Source organism: Euprymna scolopes, chromosome 31 (genome assembly GCF_053919585.1).
Source record: "Euprymna scolopes isolate OS-2025 chromosome 31, ASM5391958v1, whole genome shotgun sequence".
Lineage (NCBI taxonomy): Eukaryota > Metazoa > Mollusca > Cephalopoda > Sepiida > Sepiolidae > Euprymna > Euprymna scolopes.
In genome coordinates this window covers 16422335-16443268 of record NC_136512.1, presented here as the reverse complement: position 1 = coordinate 16443268, position 20934 = coordinate 16422335, and the positions used below count along the sequence as shown (strand labels likewise).

At 32.9% G+C, this 20934-nt stretch overlaps 2 protein-coding genes across 4 annotated transcripts in view; one reads left to right on the top strand and one right to left on the bottom strand.

The window, feature by feature from the left end:
* The window catches only part of LOC145255654 (uncharacterized), a 31577-nt gene extending 22449 nt beyond the window's left edge, over positions 1 to 9128 (bottom strand). The window contains exon 1 of the mRNA XM_080114199.1: positions 8630 to 9128. Coding sequence (XP_079970325.1) covers positions 8630 to 8713 — 84 coding nt within the window. The 5' untranslated portion in view covers positions 8714 to 9128. The remainder of the gene's footprint in view (positions 1 to 8629) is intronic.
* LOC145255653 (uncharacterized) lies at positions 872 to 20643 on the top strand. Of its 3 annotated transcripts, none has more exons than XM_080114196.1 (2): positions 872 to 2449; positions 19109 to 20643. In XM_080114196.1, exons 1-2 carry the CDS (start codon positions 1661 to 1663, stop codon positions 20495 to 20497), a joined length of 2178 nt encoding a protein of 725 aa, XP_079970322.1. In that variant the 5' UTR covers positions 872 to 1660; the 3' UTR covers positions 20498 to 20643. The 3 variants fall into 3 exon arrangements, with proteins under 3 accessions (XP_079970322.1, XP_079970324.1, XP_079970323.1); XM_080114198.1 differs by lacking the exon at positions 872 to 2449 and adding an exon at positions 3142 to 4084; XM_080114197.1 differs by lacking the exon at positions 872 to 2449 and adding an exon at positions 13255 to 13992.
* Positions 20644 to 20934: the final 291 nt, after the last annotated feature.

Sequence of the window (20934 nt, the reverse complement as noted above, 5' to 3'; positions counted from 1 at the left end):
GTTAAAGAGAGTGTCGGGCGCCATTTTGAATTTTCCAATACATCGATAAACACTGTATTCAAGCTGAATAAAAACACGAAAAATATATCCAGTTAGGTAGAAAAGTAACTTATCTTGCCTTTGATAACATTTATTTGTTATATATTTGTTTTTTTGACAACTTTTTCGAATCTATGTGTACAGTAGTAATACAAACCCGAAATTTTAATTTATATGCTAAAAGAAATTTTAATAATTTATATGCTAAAAGTTCATGAGAAATGTAAAAAAAAAAAAAAATTATATTTATTGGTGTTTCTGCAGTTTATTTTGACATAAAAAATCAGCATTAGCAGCAGACTTCATATGCGGGGATAATATTGCCTTAAGTAATTGACTACATCTTCCGCCCCAGCATCCCCCTTCACCTCTTAATCTTGTAAATAATTCATTAATAAACTTTCAAAATATATTTTTCTTGTTCTCCATTCAATAAGCTCTCCAGTGATATTTGTCTTTTTGAAATCGGACAAGAAATAAGAAAGTTATGACAAAATAACTGTGAAAAATCTTGATATCGGTCACAACTTTGTTAAGGAAATCCATTGATTCTATTGTCAAAAATTAGCCTCAAATTTCAGCTTTAGAATTGTTGTAACTTTCTTATTATTTGTCCTACAGAGGTGGTTCAAGTATCATTAGAATGGTCTCTGCATACTCTTTCTGCTGAGCTGTTCCATTTTAAGATATGTTAACTTTGAATTTTTCTTTCACGTACCTACAATAAGAGGTTTAAAGTTATGTAGTGCTAAAAAAGTAATATAGTGATCAAGCCAGCGACAAATAAATACACAGCGCCCTCTACCGTTAATGTTATGATCAAGTCAGCGACAAATAGATACAGACAGACAGACAGCGCCCTCTGTTGCCATTCACAAAACACATGGACATAAACACATGGACAGAGAAAGATATCACTAAGGATTAAATTACGCGTGTTCATTACAAAACAAAAAAGAAAAAAATTCTCCAGAACTTAAGCCGGAAGAGAAAATTTTTAAAAAAGAGCCATGTTCGTTTTTTTGTCCAAAAGAAAAGTGTGTTTATAAAACGGAAAAGCAAACGAACAGTAAAGACGCTAGGTAACTTTAGTCAGAAAAAGTAATTATTTTTTTTTTTTTCTAATTAACGAAATGTTCGAAAACCTGGACAAATACGTTTACCGTGAGAAAATACAAAAAACACGGCATGTTCGCAAACAAAGGGCTCGATATTGATATTTTTCAATGAAGTTTATAAAAAGAAGACTTTTCTCTGGATTTTCAAATTAACCGGATAAAACTCGTTAAAAATAAATTCTGGTTATTTAAAAAAACATTTTTTTTTGCGAACAAATGAAATAAAAAAACAATGAAGAAATATTACTAACTCCAGGGAAAATGTTTAAAGAAAAAAAATGCTCGATTTCTAGGCCTTTTGGCTAGGAGCAAAGTGTAGTATGTATTCCGATATTGCACTATAGTGTCTGCCTGCGGTTAATGAGGGGAAATCCTTCTCGAGTGAGGCAATTAATTTTTGTTCCAATCCAATCTGCCTGCGTGGGGAACCAAATAGGAATAGTACCAGCATTTTTAAATCTCAAAGCTAAAAAAAAAAAAAAAACTTAGAAATAAAAATAGCTATGTCTCAGGATACAAGTGTTGTTAGCGAATATGATTCCGATCACAATATTCCTTATATGCAAAATCGGCATGAAGATTTCCAACTTTTCGAAGTGGAAGAAATTCTCAGAAACCCGGACCCGTCCAAAATAATGACCGAACCCCCGATTTTACCCAAAGGGGGCGAAGTGTACCTCTACAAACCCACACTGGACAGAAGGGTGAGGGACCAGTACTGGTGGGTGAATCGCGGGAACAACTTCCACTCAAAGGGGCAGAAACGCCCGAGCATCATGAAGACCTATTTCAGCCTGAAAGACAGGAGCGGCCTGCGGAAAAGTGACTGCTTGAACGGGTTCCGGCGCCATCTTTATCGCCTAGCGGATGCACCGGACGACGAAGCCCACATCTTCATTCATTACCTGGGAGACGAAACGCTACACAAACCGATGCCACATGGAAACACCAGATTCTCCTGGTTTAGTAAGCTGTCCACTACGTCCAACGACATAGACATGGCGACGGCAACAGAGGAACTTTCCATGGTAACGGGTTTCGACCCTCCCGCTGTTCGCACAAACGCAGCCGGACAAAAGGATCTCTACAAACAAGCGATGGCTAGAAATGCGTCCAACAATACTGGAAATAAACACGGTTCGAGCCCTACCAACAGCAGGACAATCAAGCAGAATCATTTTAGCACTAAACCTGGGTCTTCATTGACCGAATCCGCCCGACAGGTTCTGGATACAGATACTAGGAAAAAACTCGTCAAATATTGTAGACAAAAAACGGATACAAACTCTACGGTAATTATCGATTTAATTATTTATTTGGTAAGTTTTTACCTGGTTTCCACCTTAACATTTTCCTTTAAAATGACTTCTGGTATGCTGAAAACGAATATCGCATTTAAATTTTTTGGCAGAGAAGTAGTTTTCAGAATATTAAGCAATTGTCATTTTTTATGTTATTGTTGGCGACCATCTTGATGTTCGTGCGTGTAAACGAAACCCCGAAAAACTATACGCGTACCAAGATGGCCAGCCCAGCAGCAATAACATAAGGAATTATATTGCTTAATATCCGGAAAACTTATTTGCGGAAATTTTAAAAGCGATATTAGTTTTCAGCATACCCGAAAAACCCATAAAATTCGTCATTTTAAAGGAAAATGTTAAAGTGGAAACCAGGTAAAAATTTACCTTTATTTTTGAACGAGAACGTGGTTTACATTATAGACACGCTCCACCGCGATTATCACCGTTACTTTTGAAGTGTAAATAAACCAGCTCTGTATTATAAATAAGCGTCTCGTACTCATTTTAAAACGAAATAATGGGCAATCAACAATTCCCCACTATCCAACAATCATGAGGTTGTTTGCTCAGCAACCGAGAAGGCTGCCTCAAACTCCACACTGGACCCCCCCCCCCCGCTAACCAGTCCCTCCCTGACTTTCCTTTGCGGACAGACGCCATATAGACGATCTGAAAATCACCCCTTCTCAGGTGCATGCTATCATAAAAAATCTTGACACTTCAAAAGCATGTGGACCTGATCTCATCCCGGCTGTGCTATTAAAAAAAATGCTCCGACGAAGTGGCCCCAGTTCTTACCAAACTTTACAACAAATGCCTTAATGAATCTTGCTTTCCTGCCTGCTGGAAAACTGCTTCTGTAGTACCAGCTTTCAAGGATTCTGGCGAAAGAACTGACTCAGTAAATTATCACCCCATCAGTCTCCCACTTTTCGCCAAAATATTTGAGACCATAATTAACCAAGCTCTAGTCCATCACTTTACAGATGCTAAACTTCTGACCGACCAACAATATGGATTTAGGCAAGCCCGTTCCACAGCAGACATCCTAACTAATCTGAACTTATATACCATTCACTGGACAAAGCAGGGGGAGGGTAGAGCGGTAGCTCTAGATATATCTAAAGCTTTTGACAGGGTATGGCATGAAGGTCTTCTCAGGAAAATCAGATCATACGTTATTACTGCAAGAATACTTAATATAATTAAATCCTTAGATAAAAGAAAAATCCAGGTTGTCCTCGGTCGTACATCTAAACAATGATATAAATGCGTTAGTGCTTCAGGGGTCTATCCTTGGACCTCTATTATTCCTAATATTCATAAATGACCTCCCTGACAAAATTGTGGGAGATGGGTGACAATAGGAAAACAAATGAACACATATCTAAAGAAACGGCAGAAACACTAGAGGATGACCAATCCGTAGTGGAATGGGGACAAATGGATGCTGCCAAGACTAAACTTGTTTCCTTCAATAATTACAAGAAATCTTCTCTACCACCAATAGCAATGGCCAAAGTATCTGAAAGTACATCTTTTAAACTCCTCGGCCTAACATTCACAGAAAATAGGAGTTGGAACAATTACATCGAGAGCATTGCCAGGACCGCTGTGAAGAAGGTAGGTTCTCAAGCTACTAACGCCCGAAAGTATCCTGTACCTCTATAAGACCACCATTCACCCACGTATGGAGTATTGTTGTCATATTTGGGCTGGTGCATCTCACTGCATCTGCTACAAGTCTTTTGCTCCTAGACAAGGTTCATAAGAGAGTTGCCAACCCAATAGGTCCTGAACTGTCATCTAAGCTTCAACCTCTGTCCCATCGACGTAATGTAGCATACCTCTGCCTGTTCTACAAGTACTTTAACTGTATGCTCTGACGAACTGGAAGCACTTGTACCCCCCCCCGACAAACAGCTAAATCCTACCTCTTCACAATAGAGATCTCTAGATGTAAGAGAGCCTTCTACTCCAGTAGTTCCTTCCTCAGGATCGCTAGACTTTGGAATTCTCTTCTGGGTTCCTGCTTCCAACTGTACTGACATGCAGAAGTTCAATGTAAACCGACATCTTGCTGCCCAACTCCCCACATAGTACCCCTGTAGCTTATGTCCCTGATAGTAGCCCCCTACATCAAAGTGGCAATGTGCCTTGTTTGGGGTGAAAATGTAATAAAAAAATAAAAAAAAAATAAAAAAAATAACTGTCCGTTATACAACTAAGACGCTCATAAGCCATTCATAATAAGTAACATCAATAAGATAGGCGAAATTAATTTTTGATCATCCCGTTAGAAATATTTCCCTCAATTATTTCTTGTACTCTCACCTGAACTTAAAAGTAGAGTTTTGGAATCCTTGAGTAATTTTAGTTACTTTAAAAGTGAATTGCTGTTAAATTAACTACTTTTAAAAGTTTTAGAGTATGCTGAAAACGAATACCCCATTAAAATTTAGGGCAGACAAGTTTTCTGGAGATTATGTTTTCACTGGCGGCTATGTTTTTTCCAATTGAACAAGTACTAATGCACATGCGTTTAACAAAACACCTCTTCCTCCCCATGTTAAGAATGGCGAACGCCACTGAAATTCATTAAGTAATACATTAGGTGTATCAGAATTTTTGGGGAATTTGACACCCCTAACACAACACTGCAAATAAAATATAAAAAAACTCGTAATTTCTCTTTTTAAAGTGGGTTGTTTATTTTCTTTATGGAATATCCTTCCAAAATAAAGTATTGAAGTTGTTTAATAGAAATTTTTTATTTTTTTTTAAAAACAGTGTTTACAAAGTGCCGACGTGCCTTCATGCAGCCATTTTTTTTTACGTAATAAAATCAATTGAATTTTACGAGTTAAATATTTTTCAATTTGTAAACTTTAAAAATCTATCAATTTTTCTATTGGTTCAATTTTTATATTTTCAGGGTCAATGCGAAATTTTATGCTCATTCCAATAAAGTTAAACTGAATATTTTAGACAAACGTTTTTTTTAAATTCACCCACCCCCATTTTGAAATGTATTAAAATTAATAATTTACGTATCAAAGTTTTATATATCACAAATTGAAGATAAAAGATCAATAAATAAAATATTCTAATTTAAAACAAAGTGATTTTTGGAAATTTACCTTTAAAGTCCAAAGTGTAAAACCAAAAAAAATTTTTTTTTTTAAGTGGAAGCATATGTTATGCTTAGATTGTCAAGTATATACTGGACGCTGACAACAATTTTTTCTATCTCATTCAATGTTTTCCTTTAGATAAAAAAAAAAAAAAAAAAAAAAAATCACTCGATAAAGAATTACAATATATTAAATCAAAAATTCATGTATTTCTTTAAGGCGAAAAAAAAAAAAAAATCGGCCGACTGGGGGGGGGGGGTTATAACGGCAAAAACTTATGTAAATGTGTTCATTTTTTTACTACGGAGGCACAAAAATACTAATTTTGGTTTACAGCATGCAATAGAAAGATTAATTATGTTCCTTTGAAGCCACCGGAATATAAAGGCGAATAAAATCAGACGTTTGTCTCCCTTTATTTGAGCAGTTAAAAAATTTAAAAAAAATCTGAGTTCGTTTTTTTTTTTTTAATCCTTGTCAAAAAAAAAAAAAAAAAAAAAAAAAAAAAAAAAAAAAGTAATTATTTAAAAAGGACATGGAATATAAGTATAAATATGGATAAATTCTTAAGTACCCATTGAATAGTAGTTTTTATAGGTAAGTGATTTTGGAATTTATATTTTTTATAATCGAAGTAAGATTTCGTTGATTTTCTTCAAATCTTTTTAAAGAAAACCGAAAAAAAAAAAAAAAAAAAAAAAAAAAAAAAAAAAAATTGCATAAACCTATTAAACCTATTATTTTTTTTAATTTGGTCTTTGCTTCTTCAATTGCAAAAAAATAAAATTAGGGTTTGAATTACATTTTTCAAGTAGTTATAAGCTTGGAAAGATAGGTCGAATTATTCATTTTTCACGCATTCTTAATATCGGTTTCTGACACTGCTACTGAACAACTATTTTGGTTCCATTTGGAAGAGTGCAGAAAAGGGGGAGACAAATCAATAAATATTCAGATAATTAAGTTTTTATTTTGTTATGGTATTGTTGACATTTTCGATACTTGAATTTTTTTTTTCTCCCGGTTCTGAAATTGTCGGTATTTATTTGCTTCTCCATGAAAGCAAATTAGACAGTCATTTTTAATACGAGGAAAACCAGCTCCCAAAAAAGGGGGGGGGGCACTCTGGCATTATAAGAAAGAAAAAAGAAAGTAATTGTCTCAGTATGACCCCCTCCTAAATTGACCAAGGACCAATTAACATAAGTGAAGCATGAAGCATCAGAACAGATACTACACTGATCCTGGCCCAAAGGCCAAGAACAATCCCAGATTTCATTGTCCTCCCCTTGCTCTTTTTTTTTTGGGGGGGGGGCAACAAACGAAAAAGGGTTATTTTATGTAAAAATATATAAATAAAAGTTACCAAAAGCAAGATAAGTTATACTTGCTACCTACCTGGACAAGTTTTTAGTGTTTTAACATATTTTAAAGCTTTTATTCTATTTAAAGAAAAAAATGTCTGTCAAGTTCATAAGTTAAACCGACAACAAAATGACAGACCTTGAACATGCCGTCTTTGGAGAGTCAATAATGGCTGAAAATAAAAATAATGATCAAAATTCACCCAATAAACGTCACCGTGACATTTGAGTGAATTTCTATTAATATTTTGTTTCTGATTGCAAAATGGTCTTTGGTCCAAGTTTCCCATTCTTTCCAATCCCACGTGTTGTCTCAGCGTTCAAATTTAGTAACCATTGGCCCTTGGGATACTCGACACTCAATGTTGATGGGCCCTGTTTTTTTTTTTACACAATAGCAAAAAAGTTTGTATTACTATACAGATTCGAAGAAATAAACAAAAACAAATAAATGTTATCAAAAAGGCAAGATGTCGAAAAACATTAAGCGTTTACCGAGGTATTGGAAAACAAAATAGCGCCGGACTGTTGAACACTAAGTTTGGGAAAAGGAGTTAAAAATAAAAAAAACTATACAAAATACTGTTAGAAACCCACCGAATATATGCCAGCCTATTGTTACGGTAACATATCGAGCGAGTTTCTGACTCGAATTTGTATAGTTCTTTTTAATTTTAACTCATTTTCCCAAACTTACCGGGTTCAGAGTCCGGAGCCATTTAAAAATTTTCCAATACATCGGTAAACACTATCTTTCGAGCTGAATAAACAGTTTACACTAAATAAAAACACTAAAAACATATCCAGTTAGGTAGAAAAATAAATTTTCTTGCCTTTGATAAACATTTGTTATGACAACTTTTTCGAATTTATGTGTAATACAAACCCAAATAATAATGCACGCGGATTGGGAAAATATTGGCGAAGTAATTTTGGTAAAACTTGTCAAGAGCGCTTTTGTTTTGAAAATCCCAACGGAAATTTAAATTTCGTTCCGTTTAATTTTTTTTTTTTTTTTAATTGCAAATGCACAAACAAAATCCAAAAACTCATCACATTCAAAATGTCATAGGTTTTCAGGGGCTAATGCAGAGTGATCCGCGGCGCACTATTTTTTTTTTTTTTTAAATCGTATTTCCACGTTTAAGTTTTTTTTTTTTTTCATTCAATTGTAAGGTTAAAGTACAGAATAGGTACAAAACACCCTCCCCATTTTAAGAATGGCTTTTTAAATAACATTATTTCAGAACGGATCACTCTCTGCATGAGTACCGGTTTTCAGATATGCTGACAAGGTTGGGGGGGGGGTATTTCGAAACAAAGTCGACATTTCGAATATGAACGAGGAGTTGGACTTATTGTAAAAAAAAAAATTTTTTAAAACGAAATTTAAACTTCCGTCCCATTTTCAAAACAGAGTAATCGACAAGTCTTACCAAACTTTTTAAGTTTATTTGCTTACACAAAATTATTCTCGTTCTTCCATTATAAAATTACCGGCATCGGTTAAAAAAAAAAAGAAAAAAAAAGCAAACTTCTTTCTGATCTTTAAAAGTAGAAATACTTATTTTCCGAATACGTTTGCAGTAAATAAACATTAGGAACCAATTTCGTTTTCATGCAAAAACAAATGAGATTTAAGAAACTTATTTTGAGAAATAAAAACTTACCGAATGTCGTAGTCCAAGTTCGGCTAAAATTCGCCTATTATCGGCGATGTTATCCAATCGGCGTTGTTCGTAGCTGCTGCACATGGTGACAACGTCAATAAATACTCAAAATACACAGAAGAATAATAAAGAAAATGATTTTTTAATATATATGAATATATGTATATAAAATGTCGATTGACAAGAACAGAGCTTTGAATGCAATCTCCCGCGAAATTTCCCCACGTGACCAAACACTCGGTTCTGATTGGATTAGACGATTTAGTGGAGGGCGTAACGGCGCGAAAAAAAAAAAAAAAAAAAACACGTTTAGCTCCTCCTTTTTCCAACTCGAGAATTTTAATTTAAAAAAATTTGAAATTATTTCCATCCCAAACAAAGTATACTGCCACTTGAAAGGAAAGGGGCTACTATTTGGCTACTATTGAACAGCGAGATATTTGTTCACATTACATTTTAACTTTAACATTTAGTACAAGGAACAGGAGAGGGGGATTCTAAAGTTTAGCAGTCTACGGGAAGCAACTATTTTATCCTACTCCCTTTTAAATTACAAACGAATATTAAAAAAGAGGGCTTGTTCACGAAGAAATTGAAATTAATTATGATTATTAATTAATTAGTTAATTTTGTTTAAACTTATTGGTTATCTTGAACTTTTCAGCTTTAAAACGGCTGCCATTAAACCAATGATAGACATCTTAAAGCTGAAAAGTTGAAGATAAAATAATTTTTTTTAATATGTCATTTAAAAAGTTTTTAGAATTTTAGGGTATTTTGTAGTACATTCAACAAAACTAAAAAGTGGTAAAATATATATATATATATATATATATATATATATATATATATATATATATATATATATGTACTACAAAATACCCTAAAATTCTAAAAACTTTTTAAATGCCATATTAAAAAAAATTATTTTATCTTCAACTTTAAGATGTCTATCGTTGGTTTAATGGCAGCCGTTTTAAAGCTGAAAAGTTCAAGATAACCAATAAGTTTAAACAAAATTAACTAATTAATTAATAATCATAATTAATTTCAATTTCTTTGTGAACAAGCCCTCTTTTTTAATATTCGTTTGTAATTTAAAAGGGAGTAGGATACAATAGTTGCTTCCCGTAGAGACTAGCAGTAGATGCATCAGCCCAGATGTGGCAATAATACTCCATGCATGGGTAAATGGTGGCTTTGTAGAGGTACAGGCTACTCTCAGGTGTGAGTAATCTTCTAGCACAATAGAGGGAACTCTCCTTCTTTGCAGCAGCCTTTGCAATGTCCACAATGTATTTGTTCCAGTTCATATTGCCTTTGAATGTTAAGCCGAGGAGTTTAAAAGAAAAACTCTCAGGTAGGATGTTATATTATTAGTCATGGCTATCGGTGATTGGGATGACTTTTTGTAATTGTTAAAGGAAAGCAGCTTAGTCTTAGTAGCATTAAATGTTATCATTCATTTACGACTCCACACCACTACAGTCTAGACCCTATTTTATAAGGATTTTGTCATTATCTTAGATTTGTGTGCATCTATTTTTTCCTTGTGCCTATTATAGAGTGTTGTATCATTGGCAAATATATCCATTTCCGGCATAATGTTATCAGGGAGGTCGTTAATAAATATCAGGAATAATAGTGGTCTGGGGATTAACCCTTGAACGACATTGCCTAAATACATACTGTCAGTCAGTCAAGATTGGCTTTTGCAAGGTGGTTGACTAGTGCTTGATTGATTAATGTCTCAAAAAGTTTAGCAAAGAGGGAGAGTAGACTGATAGGGCAATAATTGAGCCGGTCAGTCCTTTCACAAGAATTCTTGTATACTGGTACCACAGAGGCTATCTTCCAGCTATTTAGGAAGCCAGATTCAGCAAGGTATTTGTTGTAGAGTTTGGAAAGTACAGGGGCTAGCTCAGTTGAGCATTTCTTAATTAGTATAGCAAGGATGAGATCAGGTATCTAAGTTTTTTATGATATTATTATTTATTTTTTTTTTTTTACAAGGTAGTCACAACTTATCAAGGCCCGGAAGCCACTTGGGGATAAGGGTTATTGCATGCACAGTACGTTAGTATTGGAGATTTGATAAAGTGTCTTACTTAAGGGGGCGGTTCATCAGGAATTTGTTTATGCTGGACTTGAAGATATCCAGGTTGTAGTCAGGTGGGAAACAGGCAAAAAGAACAGTGTCCCACAGGCGTGCACTTCTAAGAAATAAGCTTGGATCATGGAATCTACGTTTTGGTTTTGGCACAGATAAAGAGAGGGGAAAATTAATGACAGTGGTTTCAGCTAGACGGGTGTTTATCGTGAAAGATTGGCGAGAGGGGGACCAGAGATTGGAGCTCAGACGAGCACTTGCTATGGTAGTGATGATAAAACAAAGACAGGCTCGCAACGTCTCTCCTGTGGGAGAGAGGTTGCAGGGAAGAGAAAAGGGCATCCCCCACTAAGCCACGGAGCCTATTTTTGTACTCTGTCAAGGCAGGATAGGCTGTTTTTAGCAGCTCCTGCCCAGATGTGGCAGCAGTACTCCATCCTTGGATGTACTTGGCTTTTATATAGATAGAGAATTGCATCAGGGGTAAGATATCTTCTGGAGCGGTAGAAGGATCCTACCATTTTTCCAGTGACTTTGGCAACTGACTTGATGTACATGTTCCATTTCAGGTCAGGAGTAAAGGTCCAGCCCAGAAGCTTATCAAAACATGGAGCTTCCCCTAGACCAAAGCCAATTGATGCCAGATGGGGATCAGAGCGTTGATGATGTAAAGATAGGAGCTTGGTTTTAGATGCATTAAAAGTAGCCAGTATCGTGTACATGAGAAGTCATTATTTTTAGATCATCATATATAGCTTCAGTTTGCATAAGTCAATTTTGGAGGGAGTTGTTTGTTGGGTTTTAAGTTGGAGCTGGAAGTAAATCGTCAGGCAAGCAGTTCTGCCTTCTTGGTTGCCATGCATGCGACCTCCTGGCTTTTGGATAGTGGAGGAATCCGGAATTGTCCTTTATTCATTGCACTCTTATAAATTTTCCAGAAATGATGAGTTCTCATCTTCTGCGATTTTATGCGTTTCCTGATTTTTTCAGTATACCTAATTTGGCTATGGCTATTTGACTCCTACAACGATTTCTAGCATTTATAAATTTTTGCCTCACGGTAACATATATTGGGTGGGTTTCTAATTGTATTTTGTATAATTATTTATTTTTAAGTCATTATTAAAACTTTAGATATTTAAGTATCAAATTGCGGTCATTTTTCTTGTTTTCACCTAACGCTTAACACTATATGTTTTCAGAACCGAATAAACGTTTTAAAGTGAGTAAAACCACTAAAAGCTTTTTCAGATAGGTAAAAGAGTAACTTATCTTGCCATTAATACTATTTATTTGTTTTTTACCACTTTTTCGCGCCTTTGCGGATTGTAAAAAAAAAAAAAATCGATTTTCCGTATTTTTCTGTATTTAAAAAAAAATCAATAGACAATGCCGTATAGGCGACCCCAAGTGGAAATGCTGCTACTGTAGGTGTGTCAGAAATTTTGTGAAAAATATTGAATAATTCCACCCCTTCTTTCCAAGTTTATAACTCCTCGAAAAATGTAATTCAAAGGACCAAGGTTTCATTAAAAAAACAAAAACAAAAAAACAAACAACGTGTTTTTTTTTTTTTAAAAAAGGTTTTAAACTTCGGACTTTACAGGTAAATTTCTAAAAAAAAACCACTACTTTTTTTTGTTTTAAATTTGAATATATCATTTATTGATCATTTATCTTCAATTTGTGATATATAAAACTTTGGTGAGTAAATTAATTATTTACTTTTTAATAGACATTTCAAAATGGGAGGCGTGAAATCATTCGACCCCCTGTCTTTCCAAGCTTATAACTACTCGAAAAATGTAATTCAAGCCCTAATTTTTTTTTAATTAAAGGAGCAAGGACCAAGGTTTCATTTCAAAACAATAACAAAAGAAAAAACAAACAACGTGGTTAAAAAAAAAATGGTTTTAAACTTCAGACTTTAGAGGCAAATTTCTAAAAAACCACTACTTTTTTTTTTTAAATTTGAATATATTATTTATTGATCTTTTATCTTCAATTTGTGATATATAAAACTGTGGTGAGTAAATTAATTATTTACTTTTTAATAGACACTTGAAAATGGGGGGGGGCGTGAATAAAAAAAAAGTTTGTCTAAATTATATTCAGTTTATTGGAAAGAGCATAAAATTTTACATTGACCCTGAAAATATCGTAAAAATTGAATCAATAGAAAAATTTTGATAGATTTTTAAAGTTTAAAAATTGAAAAATACTGAGCTCGTAAAATTCAATTAATTTAATTACTGTTTAAAAAAATATTTCTATTACTTTTAAAACAACTTTATTAGTTTATTTTGGAAGTATAATCCATAAAGAAAATAAACAACCCACTTTTAAAACAGAAATTATGAGTTTTTTTTTTTTAATATTTTATTCGCAGTTTCGTGTTAGGGTGTCAAAAATTCCTACAAAAATTCTGATACAACTACTGTTACTGTCCCGATGTAAACACAGACTCAAAGTGAAAATTTTCCGATTACCAAACCGGACTTCCTGTTTTAGTTTAAAATGAATAAGCAAATTGATAGGAAAGAAAATATGGGAAACTTTTGAACGCGTATTTTTTTCTTTAATATATTTTATAGATTTATTTTTTTAATTAAAACAGCATGTCCGGTTTGATAATCGGAACATTTTCACATCAAGGCTACGTTTTTACGTGACACCGGGACGGTCGCACTTAGGGTCGGCTAAGAACCTCTCTCCATGGTTTCAGCAATGCTTGTAATTTGTCGGTGAAATCGTGAATCTCCGTAAAAGTTCGTAGACAGTCTAACTCACCGCATTTGGGCCGTAATAGTAGTAAAGTTTTTTTCTTGAATGAATTATTTGCAACATGGAGGTCCTACGCAATTTACGAGGTACCGAGCTGATGGTGTTCGAAGGATATACGTACACGAGACATCTTCGAACGGATAAGAAAATAAGATGGCGATGTGTGAAGCGGCACAGAGATAGTTGCAGGGGGGCAGTTTACACAACTCTTGAACTAACCGAACCCATTTTAAAAGTCGACCACAATCATGTTTCCAACGACGAGGACGTCACAGCCAGGAAAGAAATTATGAATTTAACTTCCCAGTCAGTGATTTCATTAAAACCCCCATCCGTAATATATAATAATAATAATCTTAATTTGTCAAATAAAGTCATGGGTTTCCAACCACGTAGGGACAAAATTAAAATAAGTTTGATAGAAAAAAGTGAAGAAAAAGCCCCAATAATAGAGAAACCAGAAGTATTAGTAAGTATTTGGACATTTCTAAAAAAATTATTTATCTATTAAAAAAAATGACAGTGCCATGAGGCTACTGAGACGAGTTATCGACCCCTGTTCTTTGAATGAGAAATGCCCTCTACCGGCCGTTCTGTGAATCTCAAATATAAACAAGTGTCTCCGAGAACGCAAAAATATATAATAAAGAAATAAATAACACAAAAATATAAGAAAAGCGAAACAATTATTGTATAAAAATATAATTTTAATGGGTGCTTATTGGCGAAATTGGAGACGTCACTTTTTTCACGCACTTGCTGTCCAAATCCAGGGGAGACATCATTATATGGCCGAACGATTGCTTCCGGAAAGGGAAAATAATAAATTTACCAAAATTATCATTTATTACTTCCAGAAACTTGGCAAACTGATATTACTGGAGAAAATGAATCTTGACAATTTAAAAAAAAAATATTTTATAAAAATCCAATGTTGCTTTCATTTCAAAAATTGTTTTCTTAATATTATAGTTTTTCACACAAACTTTTCAATCAATGTTTTTACAATTATATTTCGATTCCCAGTAAAAAAAAATAAATAAAAATAAATAAAAAACAACCCACTTCCCCATAAAAAAAAAACAATCATTTAAATTAATTTGTTGTTGGCCTAATGTATAAAATTTTTTATTTGTTAAAAACACACACACACACACACACACACACACACACACACACACACACACATGCATACACACAAACGAGGAAATAAACAAACAAAAAAAAAAAAAACGCTCGCCCAGTTTAAACTATAATGAATATGCCATTTCATTTTCTGTTTTAATAATAATAAAAAAATGTTCCATGAAAAACTTTCCCGTTCTCATTAATTAAATCGAAACATCTCCAATTAAACAATTACGGATATATGTTCTCTTTCACTTTATTTACTTTTTTCCATAGTTCTTTCCGGAAGTATTTTTTTTTTTGTTATTTATTTCATGCTTCGGCCATAGTTTAATATAATGAGGTCTCCCCTGGATTTGGACAGCAAGCGCGTGAAAAAAAAATGGCGTCTCCAATTTCAGCAATAAAGTGTAGAAGCACCGTTTAATGTTTTAATATTTCTTTTAAATGATTGATTTATAAGTGAAAATAAATGTTAAAGACATGAAACATCGATTAATAATCTATGTTTCATCTAAGGTTATTTTTTAGAATTATTTGGGGTTTTTTTTTTATATACGATTGTATAAAATACAGCAACATATAATTTTTTTTTTTTTTTTTTTTTCCAATAAGATTGTATGAAAATATATCAAAATATGGCTTTGGTTTACTTTGGCTTCCCTGTTGTTCTGCATGGCAGTGTATGCGAAAAAATCGTCCCCTACAATGTTTTAGGTCAAACGTCAATGTTAGTTTTATTTTTAATTAAAAAAAAAAGTTTTTTTTTTCACTTACATTATATACTTTATTTGAACTTTTTTAACTAACTTTTACATATTTAAAAAATAAATTTTTACATTTATTTAACCAAAATAGGATGAAAAATCTCTTTTTTTTTTTTTTGGAAATGAAATTTTTTCAATTGGCTTTTTTGGAAATTATATATATATATATATATATATATATATATATATATAAAAGATGTTTTTTTTTTTTTTTTTCATTTGTCACTTTGCCACTCATGTATTGGATACGATTTTTTCTTATAATGCCTGATTAAAATACATGAGAAATGTAAAAACAAAAACAAAAAAATCTGGTTAGAGTCCAATCAATAATAATCCAGTGAAAAAATTTCATAGAGGTTTGAGAATATTTTTTTTTTACACAAAGTTATTTTTTTTTTTTCCCAGTAAGATTGTATAAACATATATCAAAATAATTTTTGGTTTGTCAATAGAGCTAAATATAATTTTAATATAGAAATTTTGGGTTTGTATTACTATACACAGATCCAAAAAAGTTGTCAAAGAACAAAAATATATAACAAATAGATGTTATCAAAAGTAAAATAACTTACGTTTCTACCTAACTAGATAATTTTTTAGTGTTTTTATTTAATGTAAAATGCTTATTTGGCTCGAAAAACAGTGTTTACCGCCACCATTTGCATTTTTCAAATACATCAGTAAACACTGTTTTTCGAGCCAAATAAACATTTTACATTAAATAAAAACACTAAAAAATTATCCAGTTAGGTAGAAAAATAACTTATCTTACCTTTAATAACGTTTATTTGTTATAATTTGTTTTTTGACAACTTTTTCGAATTTATGTGCATAGTAATACAAACCCAAAATTTTTAATAACATTGTTTTTTTAATGAGTGATACGATTTATCGACCCCTGTTCAACTGACACATGCCTTCTATCAGCCGTTCTCGAAACTAAAATACACACATTCGCCTCATAGCACTGTCATACAGAAGTGCCAAAACATTGGTGTTTGTTAAGATACTATTGACAAATCGATTTTTTTAAAAATATGTTTTAAGCAAAGATACTATTTGTTGTGTCTGTATCAATAACAACACGAACGCAGAAAGTAAAGGTAAAACAAATATATTGACGAAAATATAATACATATTTACAAAGGTGCAGTTGTACTGCAGTTGGAAGATTGTCCGGCAGAGGGCGTGTTAAAGTCTTTCATGGAGCAACCGGCACATGCGTCTTGCCTATCCGGCGTTCGAACACAGCTCCCCAGTCTTGCTGACTTGATACCTTTATCTATCTCTTTTCACCCACGTATGCTAATTAGTGGGCATCTCCACAACACTATTACGTACATAATTTTCATGCCGAAAATAGTAATATATCCCAAAATTACGAAAATTCATTGAGTAGAAAGTTATTTATAGGTAAAAGTAATTTTTTACGGAAAATTAGGTAAAATTGCATTATAGACGTTATAAAACATAGATACACAGGGGACATAACTCGAGAGTTCCTATTTTTGGAGAGCTGGATTTTCTCCACATTAAAAATTGACCTTGTATCTAATTCTGCCCTTGTGGGGAGGCAAGTAAATAGTAATATTGGTACTTGTACAGTTTAATCAAAACATTAAAAAAAATGAAAATATTGAAAAAATGTTAGATTGTAGTATTTGTTATGGAATAAAGTATTCCTAAAAAAACAAAAAAAAAATGGTTATGGTATAAAGATGGGGTCTGAAAATCCAGTCTCGTTCTGAATTCGGGAAAGGTAGGTCTGTCACCGGTATCGAGGGAGAACCTAACCTTTTGAATAAATGCGGCAAAAAAGTAAAGAGATACTGTTTTGAAGTTTTGAAGTTTGGGTTTGTGTTAAATAGATATGGGTTTCTTTCAACTTATTTTCAAAACAAATTGTATATTTTAAAAACAAAAAAAAAAAAAACTGTTTTCGTTGCGTATAAGAAAAAAGGTGCTTATGTTACCATGCTATTTTTTAAAAAATAGTATTTTCAAGTTTTACGATATCTTTTAAATTTTTAGGTGAAAGTGCAGAAAAATGATAAACCACTCTCTTCTCCCCCTTCAGTGAAGTCTTTAGTTGTAAAAAAGATGAGAAAAATGAAGTTTCTGTTCTGATATCACACTTCAGTTTTTCTCTCTTCGGTAAGCGAAGGAGAATCCTTCTAGACTGACGCAATTCTTATTTCTGTCCCAATCTAGAATGTCTCTTGTTGGGGAGCCGGATTTCCGTCACATTAAAAATCGACCTTACATCTAATTTTGACTTCGTGGGGAGGAAAGTAATTTGGGAAAAATAGTTTTTTTTTTGTATTTATGCACTTATGTTGCCGTACTGAAATAACATTATTTAGAAAGCCATTTTTAACAGAACTGTACATGTACTCTTTTCTTTATCAAGCTTTTCTGATCGTCTTTTTGATTTGATTTTATAATCACTGAAAAGATTTTACTGTCTTATTTTAATTTAGAAATTATTGAAATTTATTTTTTTTAAGAATTATTGCAAACTCTTTCTTTGCCCCCCCCTCTTGTTTTTTTAAAGAATTATTGAAACATTTAAAAATTTTAATTCAGAATTATTGAAATTAGTTTTATTTTTTTTAAAGAATTATTGAAAACACTTTTAAATTAAAAATTAAACTAAAATGAGCTCCTTTTTCCGAGACATCCTAGTGTTTTAGAACAGTTAACAGAATTATTTTTTCTTTGGGAGATAAATTATGTTTTTTGTTTTTTTAGTGGTGGAGGCTTTTTTTGAGCAGTCATGCATGGTTTTATGATCTTGCCAGACAGACTTAGGGTTAGTAGTAAAAGAATTAGTGAACATCCCTAAAACGTTAGAATGGATCGGAATGATGATAATTTGATGTTACGTTTATATACAAAACTGATCTCTCCTAAATTTTAAAATATTTTTATCCTCTGACAAAGAAGGGACTGGAACTAGTAATTCACTCCAGTTCGTTCATTCATTTGTTTGTACTTTTCTCAATAACCACGCCTTGGATTTAAAAAAAAAAATATTGCACAAACATTAGTCATGGTGAAAGTAAAATTTTGCCAGAGCAGATTTTCCAAGATAACTCTGGTTATCCCCCAGGGGGTATTATAAGGGTAAAATTGCCCCTAAGTCGTTCATCTGTTCACGCTTTTCTCAATAATTGGATTCTTTTGAAATTTTGCACAAACATGTAATCATATAGTCAGTAAATTTTTCACTCTGTCAAGGTTTTCAAGGTATTTACATGTAATCACCTAAAAAGTAGAATTTTTTTTTTTTTGTTACAGGGGTAACAATTTATTTTAAGGTGTTAATCTAAAAATTTGCCATTTTTGTTATTAGTAAAATTGCTATTATTATTATGTGTATCGTATTTTTATTATTTTTTTTTTTTTTTAAATCAATCAATAACCAACCAAATCTTTTTAATTAGGATAAAAATATGAAAATTCATTGATAGAGGGAAGGCACAGAATAGTTAAAGACTCCCTTCCCATGTTAAGAATCGTTTTCTGAATCATAATATTATTTAGAAACTCCTTCTTAATAAGGAAAAAGGTGTTTATTAACTATTCTGTTCCTACATCATTTTCATATTTTGCATAGTGGTCATTGACTATTTTCAATTGTTTATGAAAAAAAATTCTAATATACTATTTTTTTTTTCCTTGCAGGTCACAAAACAAAATTACTTGCAGGACTCCAGTCCTTCACGAAACTTTGTCAAAGTCACATTAACTTCAACACAAAATGAAACTCAAACCCAGCCATCACGGACTGGTCAACCTAACGTCCAGTCAATGAGGACTGGTCAATCTAGTGTTCAGCCAACAAGTCAAGCATATGTACATCAGTCATTATCGAATCCTGTTGCAATGAAGAGGTTAAAAATCACAAATCCAATATGCAGCATAGACCAGCGGTCCAGACCGCAACAAACTTTGGTCTCGACTCAGCAGCCAGTCAAACCGCCAATTAATCAAGGAACTAATGTGATTCAAATCCAAAATTCTTTGCAACAGTCTATAAGAACACAAGAACAGCAGCATCAGATGAAGCTGAGGAATTTGAGGAATTCTTTGTCAAATCATTCGCAAATAATTTTATCCGACGCCTCACAGTTAGAACAAGGCAAACAAAACTTCATACCTCACAGTTCTGATTATGTCCGTCAAAATAATCAAACAACGACATGTAGTACGGGTGTTTCTTCAAATTCTTTGACTGCGGAAAAATGTATCTCGGACGATTCCGCATTGCCAATGGATTACGCAAAATTTTTTGAAGAAGCTTCAAAGCTTCCGAAAATGGGTTGTGACGTCTTTGTGCTCGTCTCCTATCCTGGCTGCAAACCTGCTTACTGGGGGACAGAAAAATATGTGAGAAAGTTTGAGAACTCTGAGCGTTTGCTGCCGTTCTCAGAGTCGGGTTGCCTCTCGATAAAACTGCGCGGCACGACAGATAAACAGAACCTTTTAGCAAACAATCTCGACCTTCTGTCGGACAATCCAAACTCCTTGGCTAGCAACATGGGTACAGAGATCTTTATAAAAGACGAGCCCATGGAAAGTGCTGACAATATGCCTGTTGCTCACGATGACGTAAAGCAAGAATATCCTAATGGGGGAAACCAGACCCCACCCACCAGGAATCGTCGGACAAGAATCAAAGTCACCGCACAAAAACCTGATAATTCTTTGGAGGCAAGAAACACGGGGTCCCAAAATACTAGTTCATTTGGTGGAAAGCAACAATATACAAAACAATTAAATACAAACGCACATTATGGGGGTTCAAACACTTATGGTTTTTCCACAAAGAATACAAATTGGAATGGTAGTAGACAATCACTCAGAGAGAATGATGGTACAAATTATTATGATACGGGTGGGAGCATTATAAAGATTGAACCTGGAATGGATGGGGAACACTTATCCATGGATGAATCTACACATCAGCTTGAGTCTGAAATTGCAGAACCGAGCATAGTTCTTATAAAAACTGAGCCTCAGACGGCTGATTATCGAGAAGTCGATCGTCTTGTTTATACGGAATACGGATGAGGCAACAACATAACAATCTGGAATTGATGTGTCGTACAACAATTGATTTCAAAATCATTGTAGATATTTTTTATTTTCTGTGTTTTGATTAAAAAGATAGTTTGAAATAAAAGCAAACCGAATTGGTTTTACTGATATTTTCATGATTTTGTCTTTGGGTGCTTTCTTTTTCTTTAAAAAAGATTTTTACTTTTTTATTTGAAATACGTTTTTATTTGAAATATTTTTTTATTTGAAATGCGTTTTTATTTGAAATATTTTTTATTTGAAATATTTTTTTATTTGAAATATTTTTTATTTGAAATATTTTTTATTTGAAATATTTTTTATTTGAAATGCGTTTTTATTTGAAATATTTTTTATTTGAAATGCGTTTTTATTTGAAATATTTTTTATTTGAAATGCGTTTTTATTTGAAATAATTTTTATTTGAAATG

Coding starts and splice junctions, on each gene's coding strand:
- LOC145255653 (XM_080114196.1), top strand. CDS start 1,661: ATGTCTCAGGATACAAGTGTTGTTAGCGAATATGATTCCGATCACAAT. Junction 2,450..19,108: donor AAACGGATACAAACTCTACG/GTAATTATCGAT, acceptor TTTTCCTTGCAG/GTCACAAAACAAAATTACTT.